Below are 23,284 nucleotides of genomic sequence, written 5' to 3' on the forward strand. Positions count from 1 at the left end.
GGCAGTCTCTGGATGGCCTTTGCTTCAGTCTCTGCTATGCATTTTGTCTCTGTATTTCCTCCGGTTAGTATTTTGTTCCCCCTTCTAAGTTGGTCCAAAGCATCCACACATTGGTGCTCCTTCTTCTTCTTTTAATTAGGCATTTATTTCATTTACATTTCCAATGTTATCCCAAAAGTTCCCCACATGCTCTCCCACCCACCCACTCCCACTTCTTGGCCCTGGCATTCCCCTGTACTGAGGCAGATAAAGTTTGTATGACCAATGGGCCTCTCTTTCCACTGATGGCCGACTATGCCATCTTCTGATATATATGCAGCTAGAGACATGAGCTCTGGGGGGTACTGGATAGTTCATATTTTTGTTCTACCTATACGGTTGCAGATCCCTTTAGCTCCTTGGTTACTTTCTCTAGCTCCTCCATTGGAGGCCCTGTGGTCCATCAAATAGCTGACTGTGGGTGCTCCTTCTTCTTGAGCTCATGTGGTCTGAGAATTATATCTTGGGTATTCTGAGCTTTTGGGCTAATATCCACTTATCATTAAGAACATACCATGTGTGTTCTTTTGTTACCTTGCTCAGGATGGTATTTCCTAATTCCATCCTTTTGCCTGTGAATTTCATTGTTTTTAATAACTGAGTAGTATTCCATTTTGTAAATGTACCACATTTTCTGTATCCATTCCTCTGTTGAAAGACATCTGCATTTTTCCTAGGTTTGGGCTACTATAAATGAGGCTTCTGTGAACATAGTGTAGCATGTGTCCTTGTTATATGTTGGAGCATCATTTGGGTATATGCCCAAGAATGTTATAACTGGGTCTTCAGGTAGTACTATGTTCAATTTTCTGAGGAACTGACAGACTGATTTCCAGAGTGGTTGGACCAGCTTGAAATCCCACCAGCAGTGGAGGAGTAGTCCTCTTTTTCTATATCCTGGCCAGCATCTGCTGTCACCTGAGTTTTTGATCATAGCCATTCTGACTGGTGTGACGTGGAATTTCAGGGTTGTTTTGATTTGCTTTTCACTGATGACTAAGGATGTTGAACATTTCTTTAGGTGTTTCTTGTTCATCTGAGTTTTCTCAGTTGAGAATTCCCTATTTAACTCTGTTCCCCATTTTTAATAGGGTTATTTGGTTCTCTGGAGACTAATTTCTGGAGTTCTTTGTATATTGGATATTAGCCCTCTATTGGATGTAGGATTGGTAAAGGTCTTATCCCAATCCACTGGTTGCAGTTTTTTCATATTGAAAGTATCCTTTGTCTTACTGAATCTTTACAATTTTATGAGGTCCCGTTTGTCTATTGTTAATCTCAGAGCATAAGCAATTGCTGTTCTTTTCAGGAAGTTTTCCTCTGCCCACATATTCAAGGCTTTTCCCCACTTTCTCTTCTATTAAATTCAACATATCTGGTTCTATATGGAGGTCCTTGATCCACCTGGACTTGAGCTTTGTACAAGGAGATAAGAATGGCTTAATTTAGCTGGGCATGGTGGCACATGCCTTTAATCCCAGCACTTGCAGGCAGAGGTGTCCCGAGCTATCATTCTCGCCAACAAGAACACACTCGGACAACCGGATTCTTCTGCGGCAAGCTTTATTGCTTCTTAAGGAGGGAAGACCCAGACCCCGGAAAATGGTGCTGCTTATATAGCGCTCAGTGTGGCGTTTCAGCACCTGATGTGGCATGTCAGCTCCTGATTTGTTGCCCACCCATCACCTCATTACTATGCCCTGAGATGGGCAGTGACTAGGCGTGAGTTCACTCTCGTACTTGCGCACAAGGCTTGTTTACTAGTTAGGCACAGCGGAAGCCAGCACCATCTTATAATGGTGTTTGCTCGCGGCACGGCTCTCCACATCTCCCCCTTTTTGTTTTATTAAAATGAGGCTGGACTAGGTCTGTGTAATTATGTCCATCTGCTGTGGCTCCTGTCTTAGGTCGTTCTTCTAATGTCAGAGCCTTTTCTGTCATAGGGTAACCCTATCGCCACCGGGCACCGTGTCTTAGGTTAATCTGTGCATGAGGAAAGTTGCCTGTCCCTGGATACCATAGTGCTATGTGACAGTAAATACTAAATGACCTAGGGCGAACTCTACAAAAGAGGCCAGCCAAAAAAATGACAAATGCCGACTAATTCTTGAGCATAGATAGCCAAATTTCAGGGGAGGCCCCTTGCTCTATAGCAGCAAGTGCTTGAGCTATCATGACCTTGTCATATGTTTGTTGGGCTCTGAGCTTGCAAACTAACCAGAGCATGAACACAAGTCCACAGCAGATGGCAGTACCAAATAAACCTACCCCCACCCATTCCTTAAAATAAGAAAATGCAGATGAAATCCAAGAGAAGAGGCCCTCTGTCAATGACAGGTCCACTCGCATTGAGTTGATCCTTAAAACTGCCGCCCTCAGGGCCTCAAGAGTCTCATCAAACCCCTCGGACCAATTTCCTGCAAGATACAAGGAGAGCTGTCTAGACAGATTAGCTGCACGAGTAAAATTTTCATATTGGACACTGGTAATATACAGAGCACCCAATTTTCTTTCACAACCCAACTGGGCCAACTGGTATAGGACACCTATCTGTTCCTCAACCAGATCAAGGCGCTGATTCAAAATCATCAGCCCTCCCTTCAACTGGGCACTAGCAGAAGTTTGGACATTGATGGCATCAGTCAGATCGACTGAAAGCTGATTTATTTTTGTGCCTGCTTGGACCGTCCTAGCCATAGCGTACCCTGCAGCTATAAGTAACTCAAAAGTCCATGTTCTTTGGTCCCCTTCAACAGTGGCATTGGCCCTTGCCTGTGCTTGGCAGGAGTCTTGCCACAAAGCTTTCCATTCTAGATGCATTCCCATGTTAGGAGCTGCAGCTTTTACTACAGTCATCCCATCGCCAGGGGTCATTGCCAGAGTAGCAAGCCTTTTGACTTGCGCTATAGTAAAATTGGCATTGACTCCATAGTTACGGACTGACTCCACAAGTTCTTTAATCTGTATATACTCCACCTGAGTGTAAACACATCCACCATCGGTGCCTTCAAAGACTGGAAATGCTTGCTGCACTTTTCTCTGTTCTTCTTTTGGAATGAATGAGTCTGAATGATACCTCTGCACATAGGGCAGAGGTGCACTAGGACCCAGAAGTCGAGGGCCCAGAGACAGCGCAGCAAACTGACAGTTGTCTCTAGATGCTTCTGTCTTATTCTGTGACTGATTAGCTCGTCCTTCATCTGGCTGGTATCTTTCTCCCTCATAGCGAGCCGCTTCTTCCTCTAAGTCTGTTTCCTCAGAGGAGCTAAGTTCCTTATCCAATTCTGAGCTACTAACAGCTAGTGCCTTGAACTCATCTAATAGCGGATAGAGGCTCCTTCCCTTATGTGCCTCCTCAGCTCGATCTCTCTTCTTCTCTCCCTTTCCATCCTTCTATCGAAGCTCTCCCAGGGCATTTTTTCCCTTATTTCTCTTTTCCTCGGGCTCAAGGCCCATGAAAAGGCCTTTATTCTTCGGTGCACCTTGTTTCCTTTCAACTCTTAATCTCTCTCCCTGCTCTGTCTCTGATATACTGTCTTGAACCTCCTCCAGTATCCTCTGCCCCGCCTCAACCATTTGCTGACAATCCTCGTCTGTTAAGCACGATCTTACCAGTTTCCACAACGGCATGGTCCCTGCTTTAAGTTTGCTGTTCTGCTGTTCCCTAACTAGATCTCCATTCAGTTTCTCCCAAGATAGTTAATGACCCTGAGCACATACCATGGTGCTACACGATCTATCTCTTTAACAAAACCCGCTATAGTCTTAGTGGCGATTTTTAGGCCACATTGCCTCAAGACTGACCGTAAGGTGGTCACTAAGAAGTGGGAAGTTCCCATACTGCTCGCTGCCCTGTTATCTAACTGTGCGTGACCGAGACTAAGAACCAGTCAGCAGTTCCAGCGGTGGAAGCAGTATGTGATCAAAAGAAAAAGAACGTGCCCCGTGAAAACATACAAAAAGGCCTCTAACACTGGATAAATTTCAAGACTGAACATACCTTACAGAGCCTTACATGTCCCGCAGTTCTGAACAGGGCCTGCGAACGGGGGATCTCCCTTGCGCTGGTGATGGTATGCAGGTCCCAGGTTTCTCGGCTCCACTTGTCCCGAGCTATCATTCTCGCCAACAAGAACACACTCGGACAACCGGATTCTTCTGTGGCAAGATTTATTGATTCTTAAGGAGGGAAGACCCAGACCCCGGAAAATGGTGCTGCTTATATAGCCCTCAGCGTGGCATTTCAGCACCTGATGTGGCATGTCAGCTCCTGATTTGTTTCCCCTCCAATCACCTCATTACTATGCCCTGAGATGGGCAGTGACTAGGTGTGAGTTCACTCTCGCACTTGCACACAAGGCTTGTTTACTAGTTAGGCACAGCGGAAGACAGCGCCATCTTATAATGGCGATTGCTCACGGCACAGCTCTCCACACAGAGGCAGGCAGATTTCTGAATTCGAGGCCAGCTTGGTCAACAAAGTAAGTTCCAGGACAGCCAGGGATATACAGAGAAACCCTGTCACCCTGTCTCAGAAAAAAAAAAGCCTTAATTTGCATTGGTCTACGTGTTTACTGACAGTTGAACCAACACCATTAGTTTCTCTCTCTCTCTCTCTCTCTCTCTGTCTCTCCCTCTCTCTCTCTCTCTCTCTCTCTCTCTTTAAAACTTTTTCCAATTTTTTTAGGTATTTTCTTCATTTACATTTCAAATGCTCTCCTGAAAGTAAACTATACCCTCCCCCAAACCTGCCCCCCTACCCACCCAATCCTACTTCTTGACTCTGGTGCTCACCTGTACTGGGGCATATAAAGTTTGCAAGACCAAGGGGCCTCTTTTCCGAATGATGGCCAACTAGGCCATCTTCTGCTACATATGCAGCTAGAGACGCGAGCTCTGGGGGTACTGGTTAGTTCATATTGTTGTTTCACCTATAGGGTTGCAGACCCCTTCAGCTCCATGGGTACTTTCTCTGGCTTCTCCATTGGGGGCCCTGTGTTCCATCCAATAGCTGACTGCGAGCATCCACTTCTGTATTTGCAGGTACTGGCATAGCCTCACAAGAGACATCTATATCAGGGTCCTTTAAGAAAAATCTTGCTGGTGTATGCAATAGTGTCTGTGTTTGGTGGCTGATTATGGGATGCCCCCCCACAGTGGGGCAGTCTTTGGATGGTCCACTCTTTCATCTCAGCTCCAAACATTGTCTCTATAACTCCTTCCATGCGTATTTTGTTCCCAATTCTAAGAGGGTGTAAAGTATCAAGACTTTGGTCTTCCTTCTTCCTGAGTTTCATGTGTTTTGTAAATTGTATCTTGGGTATTCTAAGATTCTGGGCTAATATCCACTTATCAGTGAGTGCATATCATGTGAGTTCAATTGTAATTGGGTCACCTTACTCAAGATGATACCCTCCAGATCCATCCATTTGCCTAGGAATTTCATAAATTCATTGTTTTTAATAGCTGAGTAGTACTACATTGTGTAAATGCACCACATTTCTTGTATCCTTTCCTCTGTTGAGGGACATCTGAGTTTTTTTCCAGCTTCTGGCTGTTATAAATAAGGCTGCTATGAACATAGTGGAGCATATATTATTACCAGTTCAAACATTTTCTGGATATATGCCTAGGAGAGGTATTGCTGGATCCTCTGGTAGTACTAAGTCCAACTTTTTGAGGAACAACCAGACTGATTTCCAGAGTGGTTGGACAAGCTTGAATACCACAAATAATGGAGGAGTGTTTCTCTTCTCCACATCATCACCAGCATCTGCTGTCACAGGAATTTTTTATCTTAGCCCTTCTGACTGGTGTGAGGTAGAATCTCAGGGTTGTTTGGATTTGCATTTCCCTAATGATTAAGGATGTTGAACATTTTTTTCAGGTGCTTCTCAGCCATTTGATATTCCTCAGTTGAGAATTCTTTGTTTAGATCTGTACCCCATTTTTAAACAGGGTTATCTGAACTTCTGGAGTCCAGCTTCCTGAGATCTTTTTATATATCGGGTACTAGTGCCCTATAGCTTTAGGATTGTTAAAAATCCTTTCCCAATTTGTTGGTGGCCTTTTTGTCTTATTGACAGTGTCTTTTGCCTTACACAAGCTTTGCAATTTTATGAGGTCCCATTTGTCAATTCTCGATCTTACAGCATATGCCATTGCTGTTCTATTCAGGAATTTTTCCCCTGTGCCCATATCTTCAAGGCTTTCCCCCATTTACTCCTCTACAAGTTTCAGTGTCTCTGGTTTTATGTGGAGTTCCTTGATGCACTTAGACTTGACCTTAGTACAAGGAGATAAAAATGGATCAATTAGCATTCTTCTACATGATAACTGCCAGTTGTGCCAGCACTATTTGTTGAAAATGCTGTCTTTTTTTCCACTGGATGGTGTTAGCTCCCTTGTCAAAGATCAAGTGACCATAGGTGTGTGGGTTCATTTCTGGTTCTTCAATTCTATAACATTGATCTACCTGTCTGTCACTGTACCAGTACCCTGCAGTTTTTTTATTTGTTTGTTTGTTTTTTGTTTTTTTATCACAAATGCTCTGTAGTACAGCTTAAGGTCAAGCATGGTGATTCTACTAGAGGTTCATTTAATTGTTGAGAATAGTTTTTGCTATCCTAGGTTTTTTTTTTTAATTCCAGATGAATTTGGAAATTGCCCTTTCTAATTCCTTGAAGATTTGAGTTAGAATTTTGATGTTGATTACATAGAATCTGTGTAAATTGCTTTAGGAAAAATAGCCATTTTTTAACTATATTAATTCTACCAATCTATGAGCATAGGGGATTTTACTATCTTCAGAGATCTTTGATTTCTTTCTTCAGGGACTTGAAGTTCTTATCATATAGATCTTTCACTTCCTTAGAGTAACACCGAGGTATTTTATACTATTTGTAACTACTGTGAAGGGTGTTTTTCCCTAATTTCTTTCTCAGACAGTTTATCCTTTGTGTACAGAAAGGCCACTGGTTTGTTTGAGTTCATTTTATATCCAGCTACTTCACTGAAGCTGTTTATCGTGTTTAGGAGCACTTTGGTGGAATTTTTAGGGTCATTTATAATACTATGATATCATCTCCAAATAGTGATATTTTGATTTCTTCCTTATCAATTTGAATCCACGTGATGTCCTTTTTTTGTCGAATTGCTCTTGCTAGGACTTTGAGAACTATATTGAATAGGTAGGGAGAAGGTGGGAAGCCTTGTCTAGTCCCTGAATTTAGTGGGATTGCTTCCAGCTTCTCTCCATTTACTTTAATGTTGACTACTGATTTACTACTTGTTTACTGTAGATTGCTTTTACTATGTTTAGGTATGGGCCTTGAATTCCTGATCTTTCCAAGACTTTTATCATGAAGGAATGTTGGATTTTTGTCAAATGCTTTCTCAGCATCTAAGGAGATGATCATGTGGTTTTTGTCTTTGAGCTTGTTTATATAGTGGATTATGATGATGGATTTACATATATTAAACCATCCCTGCATCCCTGGAATAAAGCCTACTTGATAGTGATGGATGATTGTATTGATGTGTTATTAGATTTGGTTAGTGAGAATTTTATTGAGTATTTTTGCATCCATATGCATAAGGGAAATTGGTCTGAAGTTCTCTATCTTGGTTGGGTCTTTATGTGGTTTAGGTATCAGAGTAATTGTGGCTTCATAGAATGAATTATGTAGAGTACCTTCTGTTTCTATTATGTGGAATAGTTTGAGAAGAACTGTAATTGAGTCTTCTTTGAAGTTCTGATAAAACTGTGAACTAAACCCATCTGGTCCTGGGATTTTTTTGGTTGGGAGACTATTAATGACTGCTTCAATTTTTTATGGTATATAGGACTGTATAGGTCTTTAATCTGATCCTGATTTAATTTTAGTACCTGGTATATGTCTAGAAATATGGGGGAACACCAGGGCCAAGAAGTGGGAGTTGGTGGGTAGGGGAGTGGGGGGTGGGGGGTGGGGGTCTGTGGGCCTTTTGGAATAGCATTTGAAATGTAAATGAAGAATATACTCAATCAAAAATAAATTTTAAAAAAGAAATTGGTCCATTTCATCTAGATTTTCCAGTTTTTTGTTTTGTTTTGTTTTTGTTTTTGTTTTTTGTTTCTGTTTTTTTTTTTTTTACTATAGCCTTCTGTAGAAGGATATGATGGTGTTTTGCATTTTCTCAGGCTCTGATATTATGTCTTCCTTTTCATTTCTGATTTTGTTAATTAGGATGCTGTCCCTGTGCCCTCTAGTGAGTCTGGCTTAGGGTTTATCTATCTTGTTGTTTTTCTCAAAAACCAGCTCCTGGTTTGGTTGATTCTTTGAATAGTTCTTTTTGTTTCCACTTGGTTGATTTCAGCCCTGAGTTTGATTATTTCCTGCAGTCTACTCCTCTTCAGTGAATTTGTTTCCTTTTGTTCTAGAGCTTTTAGGTGTGTTGTCAAGCTGCTCTCTCTAGTTTCTTTTTGGAGGCACTCAGAGCTACGAGTTTTCCTCTTAGGAAGGCTTTCATTGTATCTCATAAGTTTGGGTATGTTATGGCTTAATTTTCATTAAACTCTAAAAAGTCTTTAATTTCTTTCTTTATTTCTTCCTTGACCAAGGTATCATTGAGGAGAGTGTTGTTTAGCTTCCATGTGAATTTTGACTTTCTATTATTAATGTTGTTATTGAACATCAGCCTTACTCCGTTGTAATATGATAGGATGCAAGGGACACTTTCAATATTTTTGTATATGTTGAGGCCTTTTTTTTTTGACCAATTATATGGTCAATTTTGGAGAAGGTACCATGAGGCTGAGAAGAAGGTATATCCTTTTGTTTTAGGGTAAAATGTTTTGTAGATATCTGTTAAATCCATTTGTTCATAACTTCTGTTAGTGTCCATGGTCTTGTTTGTGTAGGCAATCTACTAGTCTATGTCTTTTTATTGGGGAATTGAGTCCATTGATATTAATAGATATTAAGGGAAATTAATTGTTGCTTCCTGTTATTTTTCTTGTTAGAGTTGGGATTATGTTCTTGTGGTTGTCTTCTTTTAGGTTTGTTGAAGGATTACTTTCTTGCTTCTTCTAGGGCATAGTTTCCATACTTGTGTTGATGTTTGCCCTTTATTATCCTTTGAAGGGTTGGATTCATGGAAAGATGTTGTGTGAATTTGGTTTTGTTGTAGAATACTTTGGTTTCTCCATTTATGGTAATTTAGAGTTTGGCTTGGTATAGTAGCCTTGGCTGGAATTTATGTTCCCTTGGGGTCTGTATAACATCTTTCTACAATCATCTGGCTTTCATAGTCTCTGGTGAGAAGTCTGGTGTAATTCTAAAAGGTCTGCCTTTATATGTTACTTTACATTTTCCCTTACTGCTTTTAATATTCTGTCTTCATTTAGTGCATTTGCTGTTCTGATTATTATGTGTCAGGAGGAATTTCTTTTCTGTTCCAGTCTATTTGGAGTTCTGTAGGCTTCTTGTATGTTCATGGTCATCTCTTTCTTTAGGTTGGGGAAGGTTTCTTCTATAATTTTGTTGAAGATATTTGCTGGCCTTTTAAGTTGTAAATGTTCATTCTCATCTATACCTATTAATCTTAGATTTGGTCTTCTCGTTTTGTCCGGGATTTGATGGATGTTATGAGGTAGGATCTTTTTTCATTTTGCATTTTCTTCGATTGTTGTGTCCATATTCCCTATGGACTCTTCTGCACTTGAGATTCTCTCTTCTATCTCCTGTATTCTGTTTCTGATACTCGCATCTATGGTTCCTGACTTCTCTCATAGAATTTCTATCTCCTGAGTTGTCTCCCTTTGTGATTTCTTTATTGGTTCTACTTCCAGTTTTAGATCCTGTATGGTTTTGTTCAATTCCATCACCTGTTTGGTAGTGTTTTCCTGTAACTCTCTAAGTGATTTTTGTGTTTCCTTTTTAAGGGCCTCTAGCTCTTTACCTGTGTTTTCCTGTATTTCCTTCTTAAAATCCTCCATCATCATCATGAGAAGTGACTTTAGACCCTTGTCTTGCTTTTCTGGTGTGATGGTGTATCCAGGACTTGCTATGGTGGGAGAGATTGGTTCTGATGGTGCCAAGTAACCCTGGTTTCTGTTGCTTCTGTTCTTATGCTTGCCTCCTGCCATCTGATTATCTCAAGTGCTTGCTGCCTTCAATATATCTGATTAGAGCCTGTTCTTATAATTCCAGTTGATTCAGGACTCCTCAGAGTCAAGCTTTCTGTGATCCTTTGATTGTGAGCTCCTGTCCCTGATATTCTGGGTGTGTCAGAGTTCTTGGCTGTCAAGCTTTCTCTGAGACCCTGAAATACTGGTGTGACCCAGCCCCTGTTGCCCTGGGATCCTGTTATCCTAAGATCTTGGGCGTGTTACAGTGCCTGGAAGTTGTGTCTCCTTTGAGGACTGTGGAGCCGTATGGTCTGTTTGAAACCAAGGTAAATCAGTACTGTTCAAAAGGAACCTGAGCCTCTGGTCAGGAAGGGCTCTGGTGTCCTTGTTCCTGCTGTCACAGGCCTGTAACAATTGGATTGGAACTGATGTTGTGTTCCACTAACCGGTGATCCTAAGATTGTGTGGAAAATCCTCTGGAAACTCTGGGGGTGTCCGCCGATTCTGCACCCAAGGTGACCCTGACCTGGGGCTGGTACCAACCGGAATTGACTTGTGCCCCTGTCCAGGCCAGTTTTCTGCTTCTGTACTACTGTCTTAGGTCCTGCGCAATAGGATTGGAACGATGTTGTGTTCTGCTCACCAGTGATCCTAAGATTGCATGGAGAGTACTCTAGGGACTGCGGGGGTGTCCACTGACTCCTTGCCCTAGGTGACCTGGTGCTGGTGTGGACCAGAAGGAAATTAGTCTCTTTCTAACAGACACCAGGACAAAAAAAGAAGAAAGAAGGAAAGAAAGAAAGAAAGAAAGAAAGAAAGAAAGAAAGGAAGGAAGGAAGGAAGGAAGGAAGAAAGAAAGAAAGAAAGAAAGAAAGAAAGAAAGAAAGAAAGAAAGAAAGAAAGAAAGAAAGCCAAGGGATGGCACCACCCACCTTAGGCTGGGCCCTCCCCAGTTAAGAGGTAATTAAGAAAATGCCTGACTCACTACTATGGATCTCAGAGAGACAATTTTTCAACTAAGAATCCTTTCTCTTTGATGAATCAATTTCTTTAAGTTGACAGAAAATCAGCCAGTACAGGGCTAATATCTAAAATATATAAAGAACTCCAAAACTTTGACATTAAGAATACTAACCCAATTTAAAAGTGGTGTAAGTACAAAAACAGAGAATTTTTCATAAGAGGAAACTCAAAGAATTATTAAACATTCCTATTCACCATTGTAATGCAAATTAAAGCCAGCCGGGCTTCTGCATGTCTTTAATTCCAGCACTTGGGAGGCAGAAGCAGGCAGATTTCTGAGTTCGAGGCCAGCCTGATCTACATCTATAGAGTGAGTTCCAGGACAGCCAGAGCTATACAGAGAAATCCTGTCTCGAAAAACCAAAAAATAAATAAATAAATAAATAAATAAATAAAATATTACAGCTACTTTGAGACATAGCCTTATACCAGACAAAATGGCCAAGATGAATAACACTAATGACACTTCATTTCATACTGGTAAGGACGTGGAGTAAGGAGAACACTTATGCATTGCTGTTGAAAGCACACATTTCTATATCCACTATGGAAATCACTGTGGTGGTTCCTCAGGAAGTTGGGAACAGATCTACTTCAAGCACAGCTATACAACTTTTAGATACATACTCAAAGGACACATCATACTACAGAATCCTAAACAGTGTCCTACTAAAGACAATCAATCTACCTATTAATAAATGAGTAACATAAGTGTGGTTCATTTACACAATAAGACAATACTCAGCTGTTAAAAATAATGGAATTTGCAGATCAAAGAGTAAATCTCGAAAAAGTAATTCTGAGTGACGTAAAAGAACCGAGAATGAGTGTTCGTTTATATGTGGATTTTAGTTATTAAGTCTCTGATTGGCAAGCTATAACCCATATAGCCACAGGACTTAGTCATAGCATTTAGGAATAAGGGGAAGGTTGGTTCTCCCTAAGAAAAGAAAACACACTAGACAAGTATGGATGGATGAGGGGAACTGAAATGAGAGTGTGAACCAGAACGGGAAAGATGGTACAGAAAGTGAAAGTGGGAAGGGGCAGCTAATAATAAGGAACATTCTGATTGGTATGAGGTGGCCCACAAAGTGTATATGAATATACCTCCTTTGTCTGTGCACATACATATAAGCATACACATATTCACAAAAACACATTCTACATATCTTTCTGTTTATAAATAATTTTTATTTACCAATATTATTTCAATAAATATGGATAAAATGAAGTGCAAATAAACAGATAAAAGAAAGGTTCATATGATATTAACTACATAACTGTGTTAACAAATGGAAAACATAAATTCACATTAATTTTTTGAACCAGAGAAAGTTGAATAAATAAACAGAATTAAAGCTACAATTATAAATAACTGTTACCAATGAGTGTATATTAAAATGGTTTCAAAGAAAAGACTTCCAAAATAACTACCAGAGAAGAAATTCTTTTTAATAACCTCAATATTGAGGACACTTTTATGATAAAGTGAAAGTAAGAGAAAAGAGAACTCATGTGGAAAGAGCAATGTATGCTGTACAACGAACTTAAGTTTATAGGACTTGGCATCAGTAATGTCAAAAGAATATATATATGTAATAACACACATTTTATTTGAATCATATGAAGAATGTCACTTTGTTACTTGAACAATTGAAGTTAAAGAAGAATTTGTGATTTAGAAAAAGCATAATTATTTGGGCTACACCAGCACAGCACTTACGATCATTTGAAACTGCAGTTCTGGGAGAACCAACGATCTCTTCAGACCTTTGAATTTCTGGAATGCACACATGCATATATGCTGGTATTACACTAGTACATGTAAATAAAAATACATGGATAATTTTTAGAGAAAGAGAAATAATATTTTTTTAGAAAATCTACTGGCACTTGGAGTGAAATTTTTTAGTATACGGATTATTCTCTTATCAGAACTGAGCTGTACCAAAGGAGCAATTGTGGGATAGGCATACATCACAAACTGCTGAATGGTCAGGATGACTGAGTCATACATCCAAAACAGGATTGAGGTGAATGAGATGATGAAGTCCAACCAGTACATAACCACAAAGGAAACTACTAGCAGCAAGATGGTCTGGGTGGCCCTTTTCTCAGGAGATGCTCTCAGGTGGCTGATGCTATGAAAATGCTTGCATTGCTGATGTTTGCATAAGATAACCACCATGTATGTACTTGTGATCAGCATGACTCCTACAAGACATATATCTCTGGACATTGTCACTGTTAAAATCAACCCCCTGATGATGTAGTTCATGGGGAAGAGTGAGCAGGATTTAGTGACCTTCATCTGGTAGTTTTCACATTGGTAAAATCAGCAACATGGAAGATCCGCCTACTACTGAATGACAAATTGAAAGATCAGAGATAGAAAAAAGCGTAGATGATCTGTTTTTTTACTTTACTCTTAAATTTTGCCAACAAAGAGGTACTGGGACTGATTGGGATAGCCTGGGATACACTCAAGAGGCAGGTGATGCAGATAGAGAGGCCTCTCATCACTCTGTTTATGGAAAAAGTTGTTTTACATTTGATGCCATTCCCAAATTTTAGTGACTCTAATATGTTTGCAAGCAAGTTATCCCCTTCACTGAGGATCATCATTATGTGAATGAAGGTCAGTTGACTGGAGATCAGGTCCATGGGCTTAGATCTGTTAACTAGGATTATGAAATTATAGAAAAAAAGGAAAAAGATATTTGGTAGGAGTTCAAGTCCAGCTTGGATATAAAGGATATTACCAAATGAGGACATGAGTGGAGAGTGTAATTACCCTAAGAGGATAGTAGAACTGTAATTCATATATCTGGAAAAAATGTATACAAGAAATGTGGGATTCATTGGGAATTGTGTCTATCTATGTAATTATTCTATTTTTCTACTAATTCTTCGGTAACCTGTTGCTTCAAGTTTTGATATTCCACAGTGTAAATCACAGCCTACATATCTATATACCACCCATGTATTTCCTGGGTATAAATATTGTAGATAACAAATGCCTTCACAGGCATATTTGTACAGAATGAACACTGTCTCATGCACCTTAGTCTAATGCCTTAGAAATCCAGTTGTATTGATTTCAGTTGTCTCATTGTATAAGAAACACCTAAAACAGTAGTGATTAGTAGAGAATATTAATCACATTCATGAAACTGAACATAATGTACAGTGGTTTGGAAAAAAATTACAAAAGTAATCCAAAATACCAGGCAAGTCTGTCTCATATTCCATAATTTTACTATGTTCTATGCATATTTTGACTCATAATTTTGATTAAATCACAGAAATAATTTATGATTATTTTAATATTTTAATCACCAAAAGGTCTATCTCAATTAATCTTTTTTTAATGTATGTTTCCTCTATGAAAGTTCACATCCTCAGAATCTAGAATTGAAGGCACAGACAGTTACATTGGAAGACCAGTAGAGTACTTTCCACATCCTGTTAATTATGTAAGTGTTGTAGTTATAAATGGTCCTAGGTGGATTCCAGTTCACTTCCCATTACATTAAAACCTTTTGTGAACTCCATTTAAGAATTAAAGAACTACTCCCAGCTATCAAGACAAGTAAATCACTAACAATATGATTCTTTGTGGCTTTTTCTAGCCATCCATGCTGTTATTTTACCTAACTACTCTCTTCTTTGTGTTTATCTCTCAAACCTTTACCTTAGAACCCATCTATTTTCCCATTTTTTTATTTGACAAATTGTGTCCTGTTATTCCTCCTTACATTCTTCTCCACTTTTTCTGTATGTATCTGCCTCCTCCCTACTAAGTAGAAGTGTCTTTCCCATTTCCTTGATCAGATATACTTGTATCCTGGAATTCTGCTTTCTATTGCTCAACACTCACCCCTATCTGACAATGGTTCAGTTTTGCTTTCCTTGTTTCCATAGTTTCTAAAGATTACATAATCATACCTGATGATGGGGAGCCAGGAGCCTCCAAGAAGAGAAAACATGTGACATTATGACAAACACTATTTCCCACACATTATGATGAACTTATATTGCTGAAGATGACCACATGATGATTCTCTTTGGGAATTCCTGTAAGAGATTCTTTCCCATCCAGTCAAAAACAAGGTTGCAAGTATTATCATATGTCATCAGGACCCAAAATTTTTACAGTTTCACTCAACAGTCTTACCTTTGATACTTATGAAAATTGCTTGCTCTAGTTACCAGTATCAATTTACTATTGAATTGGTTTAATTCAGTATTTTAGTATCAGATTTGTAATAAAGAAATAGAAATTTCTACACTGATAAGAATCTTGTGAGAAAAAGAGGCCCTATTTGTATAGTTCACTTTATATTCCACATATAGATATACATGCATGCATGAATACAAATAGTACAGATGTTAGTGGAAGAGGCCTTCCTATAATGTCCTCATAATGATGACATGATAAAATTGCACGTTTTATATTTGTATAATTTTTTTGGTCCTAAATGCTTAATCTAGTAAAGGAATGGATTCATCTCAATTTCCAGAGCCAATCATGTAATTTTCTCACCAACATACATTTACAGTAGCTGCACACTGATATTCTATGTCAGAAAGCTTTGGGATTAAGGCTGCAGAGATGGAATAGTGGTTAAGAGCACTTTTAACTCTTGCAAAGGATAAGGGTTAGATTCTCAGCTATGACATGATGGCTCATAACCATCTGTGACTCTAGTTTTAGGGAATCCATTGCTTGTAACATGGAATGTTGATGGAACACATAAATGCAAGCAAGTAAAATATTCATATATGACAACTAAAATAAACGATTCTTTTTTAAAAAATCATATAAAAACACAAGAATAATATTTAACTCTAGTTCTGCTCTCCAAATTTAAAGAGCAGTAGCTATAAACAAATTTTAAAATTGTAAATATATTTGTGTGTGTGTATAATTTTGTATTACTTTTATGTATACAATTTATTAATATAACACAATATAGGAGTAATAGGAGTAATCTAAAAAGATAGTGTAAGTAAAAAGATAATAAACTGGAGTTTTTTTTTCTTTTCATAAAGATATGTTCTTCAAAGACTCTCTTCACTTCCATTGCTTTGTAAACATTTATCTGAAAAAGAAAATGACACATCTTCTAGCTGATCAAGTGGCATCTTTCTCTGGGGTCCACTGAAGTTGAGAAAGCACCAGAAAGACCATAGCTGCCATGACTACAGAATTGTTAACATATGCAACCACTGAGAAAATTCACTTGTTTCATTTGAAAAACAGTTGCAGTGCTGGGGGACTTCAGGATAATTTAAATTGTAATATTTATTTGTAAGAACTAAACCCCAAAGTGTGTCCATAAACATTCATAAGAGTAGAAAAGCCATCACTACTAAATTGACACAGAACAAAAAACAAAGCAGTGTGCACAGAACTATCTAAACAGATATGCAATAAGAGACCCAGAGCTGCTTTCTACTTAGCTCTACATTTTAAAAGAAAGATCACCTTACCTCCTCTTTCTCACAGTATTTTATTTTGAAACAGTTTTGGTTTATGAATTTATGATGATAATTGTCTTCTGCTTTGTGCAGATTTATTAATCTAAGGGGCATACAAACATAATAGATGACAAATATCAATTTTATTTTATGCTTCACCACAATTAGTGAGTGATGGCCTAAAATCTCTGTAGCTGCTCAGAGAGCACCTAAAGTGAGTTATGTGACTTTCTGATGACAAGTGAAATTGTTGGCTAATGTACTGTCCACTGTCACCAACAAGAATCAGTCCTCAGAAATCTCAGGAAATGAAGAGCTTAAATACCCAAGCTAGTTCCATCGGACGTTTTTGAAATAGATAATGACAGCAGAAATAAACACTGGTCACTTATTATGACAGATTTAATTCATAGCAATTACCTGATACTCTTAAATAGCTAAAATGGGTGAATTGTTCGTTGGAAATTGAGTTCACTGCAGGTAAGTTTACACACACTGACTAGAATATTACAACATCACACTTATGATCTATTATCCCCGAGATGAAGCAACAGAAGCAGAGGTGTCACTGTAGAGACTTTGTGGAAGTAGTCATACTCAGATCTTCATCACAAGTTGCTTAGCCCTGGTGTTCCCCTGTACTGGGGCATATAAAATTTGCTAGACCAAGGAGCTTCTCTTCCCATTTGTAACTGGCAGGTTTTCTCTTAGATTTTTCGTTCCGCGTTTCCTTTTTATGTATACTTAGCGTTTTACTTATAACATGCTTGGAAAATTTTGTTTACATTCTTGTCTTTTCTGTGTTTTCTCTCTGCTCCTTGTGGTATATGGGTGTCTTTGGGATGGTTTCTTTCTTTATAATTAATTTTTTATAGTTACATTTCAAATGTTATCCCCTTCCCAAGTTTCCCCTCTGGAACCACACTATACCATCCTCCCTCACCCTGCTTCTATGAGTGTATTCCCACCCCCACCCACCCATTCCCACCTCATTGCCCTGGCATTCCCCTACACTGGGGAATAAAGCCTTCATAGAACCAAGGGTCTCTCCTCCTATTGATGTCAAACAATGGCATCCTCTGCTACACATGCAGCTGGAGTCATGGGTCCCTCCATGTATACTCTTTGGTTGGTGGTTTAGTTCCTGGGAGCTCTGGGTGATCTGGTTGGTTAATATTATTGTTCTTCCTATGGGGTTGCAAACACCTTCAGCTCCTTTAGGCATTTCTCTAACTCATCCATTGGGGTCTCAGTGCTTAGTTCAATGGTTGGCTGCAAGCATCTGCCACTGTATTTGTCAGACTCTAGCAGAGCCTCTCAGGAGACAGCTATAACAGGGCTGGTTTCTTTTATGATTTTATGGAAGTTCTTGTGGTTGCCATTGACTTGGCTTCACTTTTCTTCACCTATGCCCATAATTTGAAGGTTGGACTTATATCATGGTATCCCACATGCATAAAATTTTCTAGGCTTATACTCTCATTGAGCTACATCCCAGCCACATGTCACTTTCTCCTGATAATACAGGTAGTGTACTGTATCACTCTGTGCTATGTAAGAAAGATTACTTTCCTGAGTGTGTTTGGAGGAGGTGGCATTTTCCTAATTTTAACACAAGAGCTATTAATTTCCAAGTGAGGCACTGAAGTCACTGTTAAGTAATTATGGAGGGGGATCATAAATGTTTTGGAAGCAGGAAGGATGCCTTGGGGAATCTAAAATGTTTTCTGCTTCTTTTAAGTGAAATATTATAATTGTTGCTTTGTTGTGTTCACAAAGACTGAGATCAGTTAATCCTCACAGACAGATGCAGCCTGGAGAAAATAGCTCACACAGGAGAAACCTAGATCTCAGCTGTACCTACCCTACAGTTTTCCCGGTGTTAGGAAAGTTCACTTTTCCATTTGAGGGCACCACATTGTAACAACCTCAAGGTCAAAACTGACTTCTCCAGAGGACATAATTATTATGGGACTACAGGGAGATGAGCTGATGCCATTTCTTCCTTATAAATACTTCATAGAGACTAATTCTACCAGGATGTTTGTCAAAGGCCAAGCCTGGTAAGTCTTTCTTTTTTTTTTTTTTCACTCTGGTGAAAGCTGTAAGTAGGTGATAGCAGGAAGCAGGACATTCTGTATAAAGGATTAGATAAGTCTTTGCCTAGAATATTACTTTTGAGACAAACTGTATTCTAAGCATTCAATAGATGGCTGTAGACATGAAGGTATCTATCTGCCTTAACCATTTATAAAAGAACATAGATATCATTTAATGTGATAAACTGATTATATATGTGACAATATAAGGAGCTATTGGAAAGAAGACAAGAGCCTAGCAGAATGATGGAGAGAGAGAGATAGGAATGGCTAAAGGGTGAAGTTCATTAATACATGTTATATATTGAAAGAATATGTCATGAAAACCATCATTTTTCAATGAATGTGCATGTAAAAAGTCACTCCAGATTCAGTAATTTAGAGAGCACATCTGACAGAGAATTCTGCCAAGTGTGTACTCTATAAATTCCAATTGCTAATGGTGTTAGTTTTCAATTCCTGTAGCAAAGCACTGAAATACCTTATATGGTGAAAAGAAATAACACACTTTTTTTTTGGTGTGCAGGAGTACACTTATAGTATTAAGCTATATTTCAATTTTACTTTGTATTTTCTCATGTTAATTTTTTCTCCAGTTAATTGACTGTATGCATTTAATACAATGAAACTTAAGCTAGGAATATTCAAGGAATTAACTAATTTAGTGTTTTCAGTAATTTTCTAGTGTGTTATGTTTGCATTCATTTGGAAATTCTTAGGAAAGTTTCAACTCAAGGTCTAGGAGTTTATAAGATATTGTTAACCTTATATAATAAGTTATTTTTAATTTGAGAGATTTGTTTAAAGCCATGTAAACTTATTGTTCAAACATGTAAACTGTATAAGTTTTAGTAGAAAATTGAGTGTTTCTTTGAAAATGAATTCAGTTTTAATATTTTAAGATTTCTAAATGAAAACTTTTAACATTGCTACTGGTATATTTTTCAGTAAATTCTTCATTAGCAGTGAGAAAATTAGTTGTTTTCCTCAAAGAGTATAAAATTATTTAAAGTCAAATTCAATGTTTTCTCCAATAATTACAAAACAAAATTTCTGTTATACGGTTGTACAGGTTGCTATCTTAAAAAGTGGAACAAAATATTGCCAGTTAATGTCATTATGTGACCAGCCACATAGTCAATACTAAAATAACCAACTGATAATTCTTGATTTTATATTTGCAATCTTTTTAGATTCTTTTTGGTAATTCACATTAAGTGTCTGCACTGGTACAATAGGCAGGGCCAATGAATTTGATCAAGTCAATCAGAAACAAGGGAAACCATCTCCATTTTCCTTAAAGTTCATTTTACTTATGTTACTTCATACACATGTTTTATTTAATTCCTGTTTTCACTCATTGATTTAATGGTATTCATGTGATATGCCCTGGTCCACACTATGACATTTTTCAGTTCTTAGTCTCAGTAGTCCAATGATTTCACACACAAGCACACACACAATCACACACACACACACACACACACACACACACACACACTCATTCCCAGTGATCATTTTCATATATTTTCCAAAATTATGACATGCAACTTATAATTAAGATCTGAGTATGACTAGCTCCACAAAGTCTCTGCAGTGACACTTCTGCTGCTGCTGCTTCATCTCAGGAAAATTGGCTCATAAGTGTGATATTGTAATATTCTCAACAGTATCTGTGAACTCACTGTTATGCTGCCAAAAACTCAACTTCCAAAGAACAATTCACCCATTTTAGTTATTTAAGTGGATCAAGTAATAGCTATGAATTAATACCTTAATAATAAGTGATCAATGTTTATTTCTTCTGTCATTACCTATTCCATAAAGATTCCATGTAATAGCTTGAATGGCTAAGGTCTTCATCTCCTGAGACTTTTGAAGACTTATTCTTGTTGCTGACAGTGGACAGTACATCTGCCAACACCATGTGTCTTGTCACCTGAAAGTCACATTCTCACATTACCTTCTTTCTGAGCACTGTTACTGCTTTAAGGTAATTTAAGGTAATTGTGGTAAACCTATAATAAATTTCATACTGTAATCTATTGTGTTTTTATGTTCCTTAGATCACTAAATCTCTACAAAGCAGAAGGCAAAAATCACCATAAATTTGTAAACAGAAACTGTTCCACAATCAAATACTGTGAGAATGAGGAGGTAAGATAATCTTTCTTTAAAAATGTAGAGCTAGGTATAAAGCAGCTCTTGGATTTTTTATTGCACATTTCTTCAAACAGTTGTCTGAACACTGCTTGTTTTTCAGTCTGAATCAACTTAATAGTGATGGGTTTGCCACTCTTATGATGTTTTTTTTATCGACACACTTAGGGTATCAGTACTTATAACTAAATATTACAATTTATACTACTGTGAACTGCCCCATAACTGCAATTGTTTTTCAAGTAAAATGAGTGACTATTCTCTGTGGATGCATATGTTAACAACTCTGTAGCCATGGTAGCTATAGTCTTTTCTGGTCCTCTCTCAGCTTCAGTGAACTCCAGAGAAAGATGCCACTTGATCATTTAGAAGATGTGTAATTTTCTGTATGTGACAAATATTTACAAAGCAATGGATGTGAAGAGAATTATTAAAGAACATATCTTTGAGAAAAAAATACTTCAGATTGCTATTTGTTAACTTATATTATTATTTTTATATATTATGCATATTAAATGTGCTACATTGGTAGACAAAATAGAATGATGATAGGAGCAAACTGTCCAATGAATCCCAAGTTTCACATATACAATGTTTTTTTTCCAGATATATGAAATACACTTCTACTATGCTCTTGAGATGAATAGACTCTCCATTTATGTCCTCTTTAGAGAATGTCTTTTATATCCAAGCTGGACTTGGAGTTCTAGCCAATATGTTTCTCCTTTTTTTCTATACTTCCATAATACTAGGTGACAGATCTAAGCCCATGGACCTGATCTCCTGTCAACTAACCTTCATTCACATAATGATGATCCTCAGTGAAGGAGATAACTTGCTTGCAAACATATTAGAGTCACTAAAATTTGGGAATGACGTCAAATGTAAGACAACTTTTTATATAAACAGGGTGATGAGAGGCCTCTCCATCTGCATCACCTGCCTCCTGAGTGTATTCCAGGCTGTCACAATCAGTCCCAGTACCTCCTTGTTGGCAAAATTTAAAAATAAAGTAAAAACACACATTATTTCTGCTTTTTTCTATTTTTGGTCTTTCAATTTGTCATTCAGTAGTAGGCTGATCTTCTATGTTGCTGGTTTTACCAATGTGAGTGAGACCTACCAGATGAAGGTCACTAAATCCTGCTCACTCTACCCCATGAACTACATCATCAGGGGATCGATTTTAACAGTGATAATCGCCAGGGATGTATTTCTTGTAGGAGTCATGTTGACCACAAGCACATACATGGTGATTACCTTGTGCAGACATCAAATGCAATGCAAACATCTTCATAACATCAGCTACTTAAGAGCATCCCCTGAGAAAAGGGCCACCCAGACCATCTTGCTGTTGGTAGTGTTCTTTGTGGTCATGTACTGGTTGGACTTCATCATTTCATTCACCTCAACCCTGTCATGGAAGTATGTACCCGTTGTACTGACTGTTCAGAAATTGGTGATGTATGCCTATCCCACACTAACTCCTTTAGTTCAAATCACTTCTGATAAGAGAATAATCAGTATACTGAAAAACATGCACTCCAAGTTCCACCAGATTTTCTAAAAATGATTATTTCTCTTCCTTTAAAAATTATTCACTTATTTTGATTTATATGTACAAGTGTCATACCGTTTCTAAATTGCATATCCTTCTTAATCTTCACTTTTTCATGTAAAACAGTGACTTTTGTCATATTATTCAAGTAGCTTATGGTATTACATACATATATTCTTTTGATATTACAGCTGCGATATACTATAAACTTCTCAAGTTCATTGTACAGCATAATTGCTCTTTCCACATCAATTCTCTTCTTCATACTTTTGCTTTTCTTAGAAGTGTCCTTGATGCTGAGGTTATTCAAAATTACCTCCTCACTGATAAGTGCTTTGAAAGCTTTTTCCTAACACCATTTTCATCTATATTTATTCATAAATTTTAGTCAAAATTTTAGCTTTAATAATGTTTACCAGTTCAATGTTTTAAAGTTAATAGTGAGTTTAATGTGAATTTATGTTGTCCATTTTTAGCCACAGTTACTCAATTAGTCTCATATGAAACTTTCTTAAATGTTTTTACTTGTTCTTCATTTCATCCACATTTATTGAAATATTATTGATAAATAAAATTATTTACATACAGATACATATGTACAATATGGGATTTGTGAATATATGTATTCTTGTATACATGTGCACAGACAAAGGAGGTGTGTTCATGTACACATTGTGGCCAGGAGACAACCTTGGCTGCTTTTCTTCAGATACCATTCATCTTATGCTCTGATAGTTTGTCTCTTCTGTACTTGGAGCCTACCAAATAGGCTCTTACCTAATATGAGTCTACCAGATAGGGATTCTC

The 23,284-nt window shown here is 37.9% G+C and overlaps 1 protein-coding gene and 1 pseudogene across 2 annotated transcripts; one reads left to right on the forward strand and one right to left on the reverse strand.

Annotated features, from left to right (window-relative positions):
* Vmn1r-ps19 (vomeronasal 1 receptor, pseudogene 19) lies at positions 13,047 to 13,951 on the reverse strand (annotated as a pseudogene).
* On the forward strand, positions 18,711 to 23,064 carry Vmn1r28 (vomeronasal 1 receptor 28). 2 transcript variants are annotated; one of them, XM_006505675.3, is made up of 3 exons: positions 18,711 to 18,723; positions 20,826 to 20,916; positions 21,526 to 23,064. In XM_006505675.3, exon 3 carries the CDS (start codon positions 21,578 to 21,580, stop codon positions 22,484 to 22,486), a length of 909 nt encoding a protein of 302 aa, XP_006505738.1. In that variant the 5' UTR covers positions 18,711 to 18,723; positions 20,826 to 20,916; positions 21,526 to 21,577; the 3' UTR covers positions 22,487 to 23,064. The 2 variants fall into 2 exon arrangements, with proteins under 2 accessions (XP_006505738.1, NP_598941.1); NM_134180.1 differs by lacking the exons at positions 18,711 to 18,723; positions 20,826 to 20,916 and having other exon boundaries at positions 21,578 to 22,486.
* The last annotated feature ends 220 nt before the right edge of the window (positions 23,065 to 23,284 follow it).

This window comes from Mus musculus, chromosome 6 (assembly GCF_000001635.26).
Source record: "Mus musculus strain C57BL/6J chromosome 6, GRCm38.p6 C57BL/6J".
Classification (NCBI taxonomy): Eukaryota; Metazoa; Chordata; class Mammalia; order Rodentia; family Muridae; genus Mus; species Mus musculus.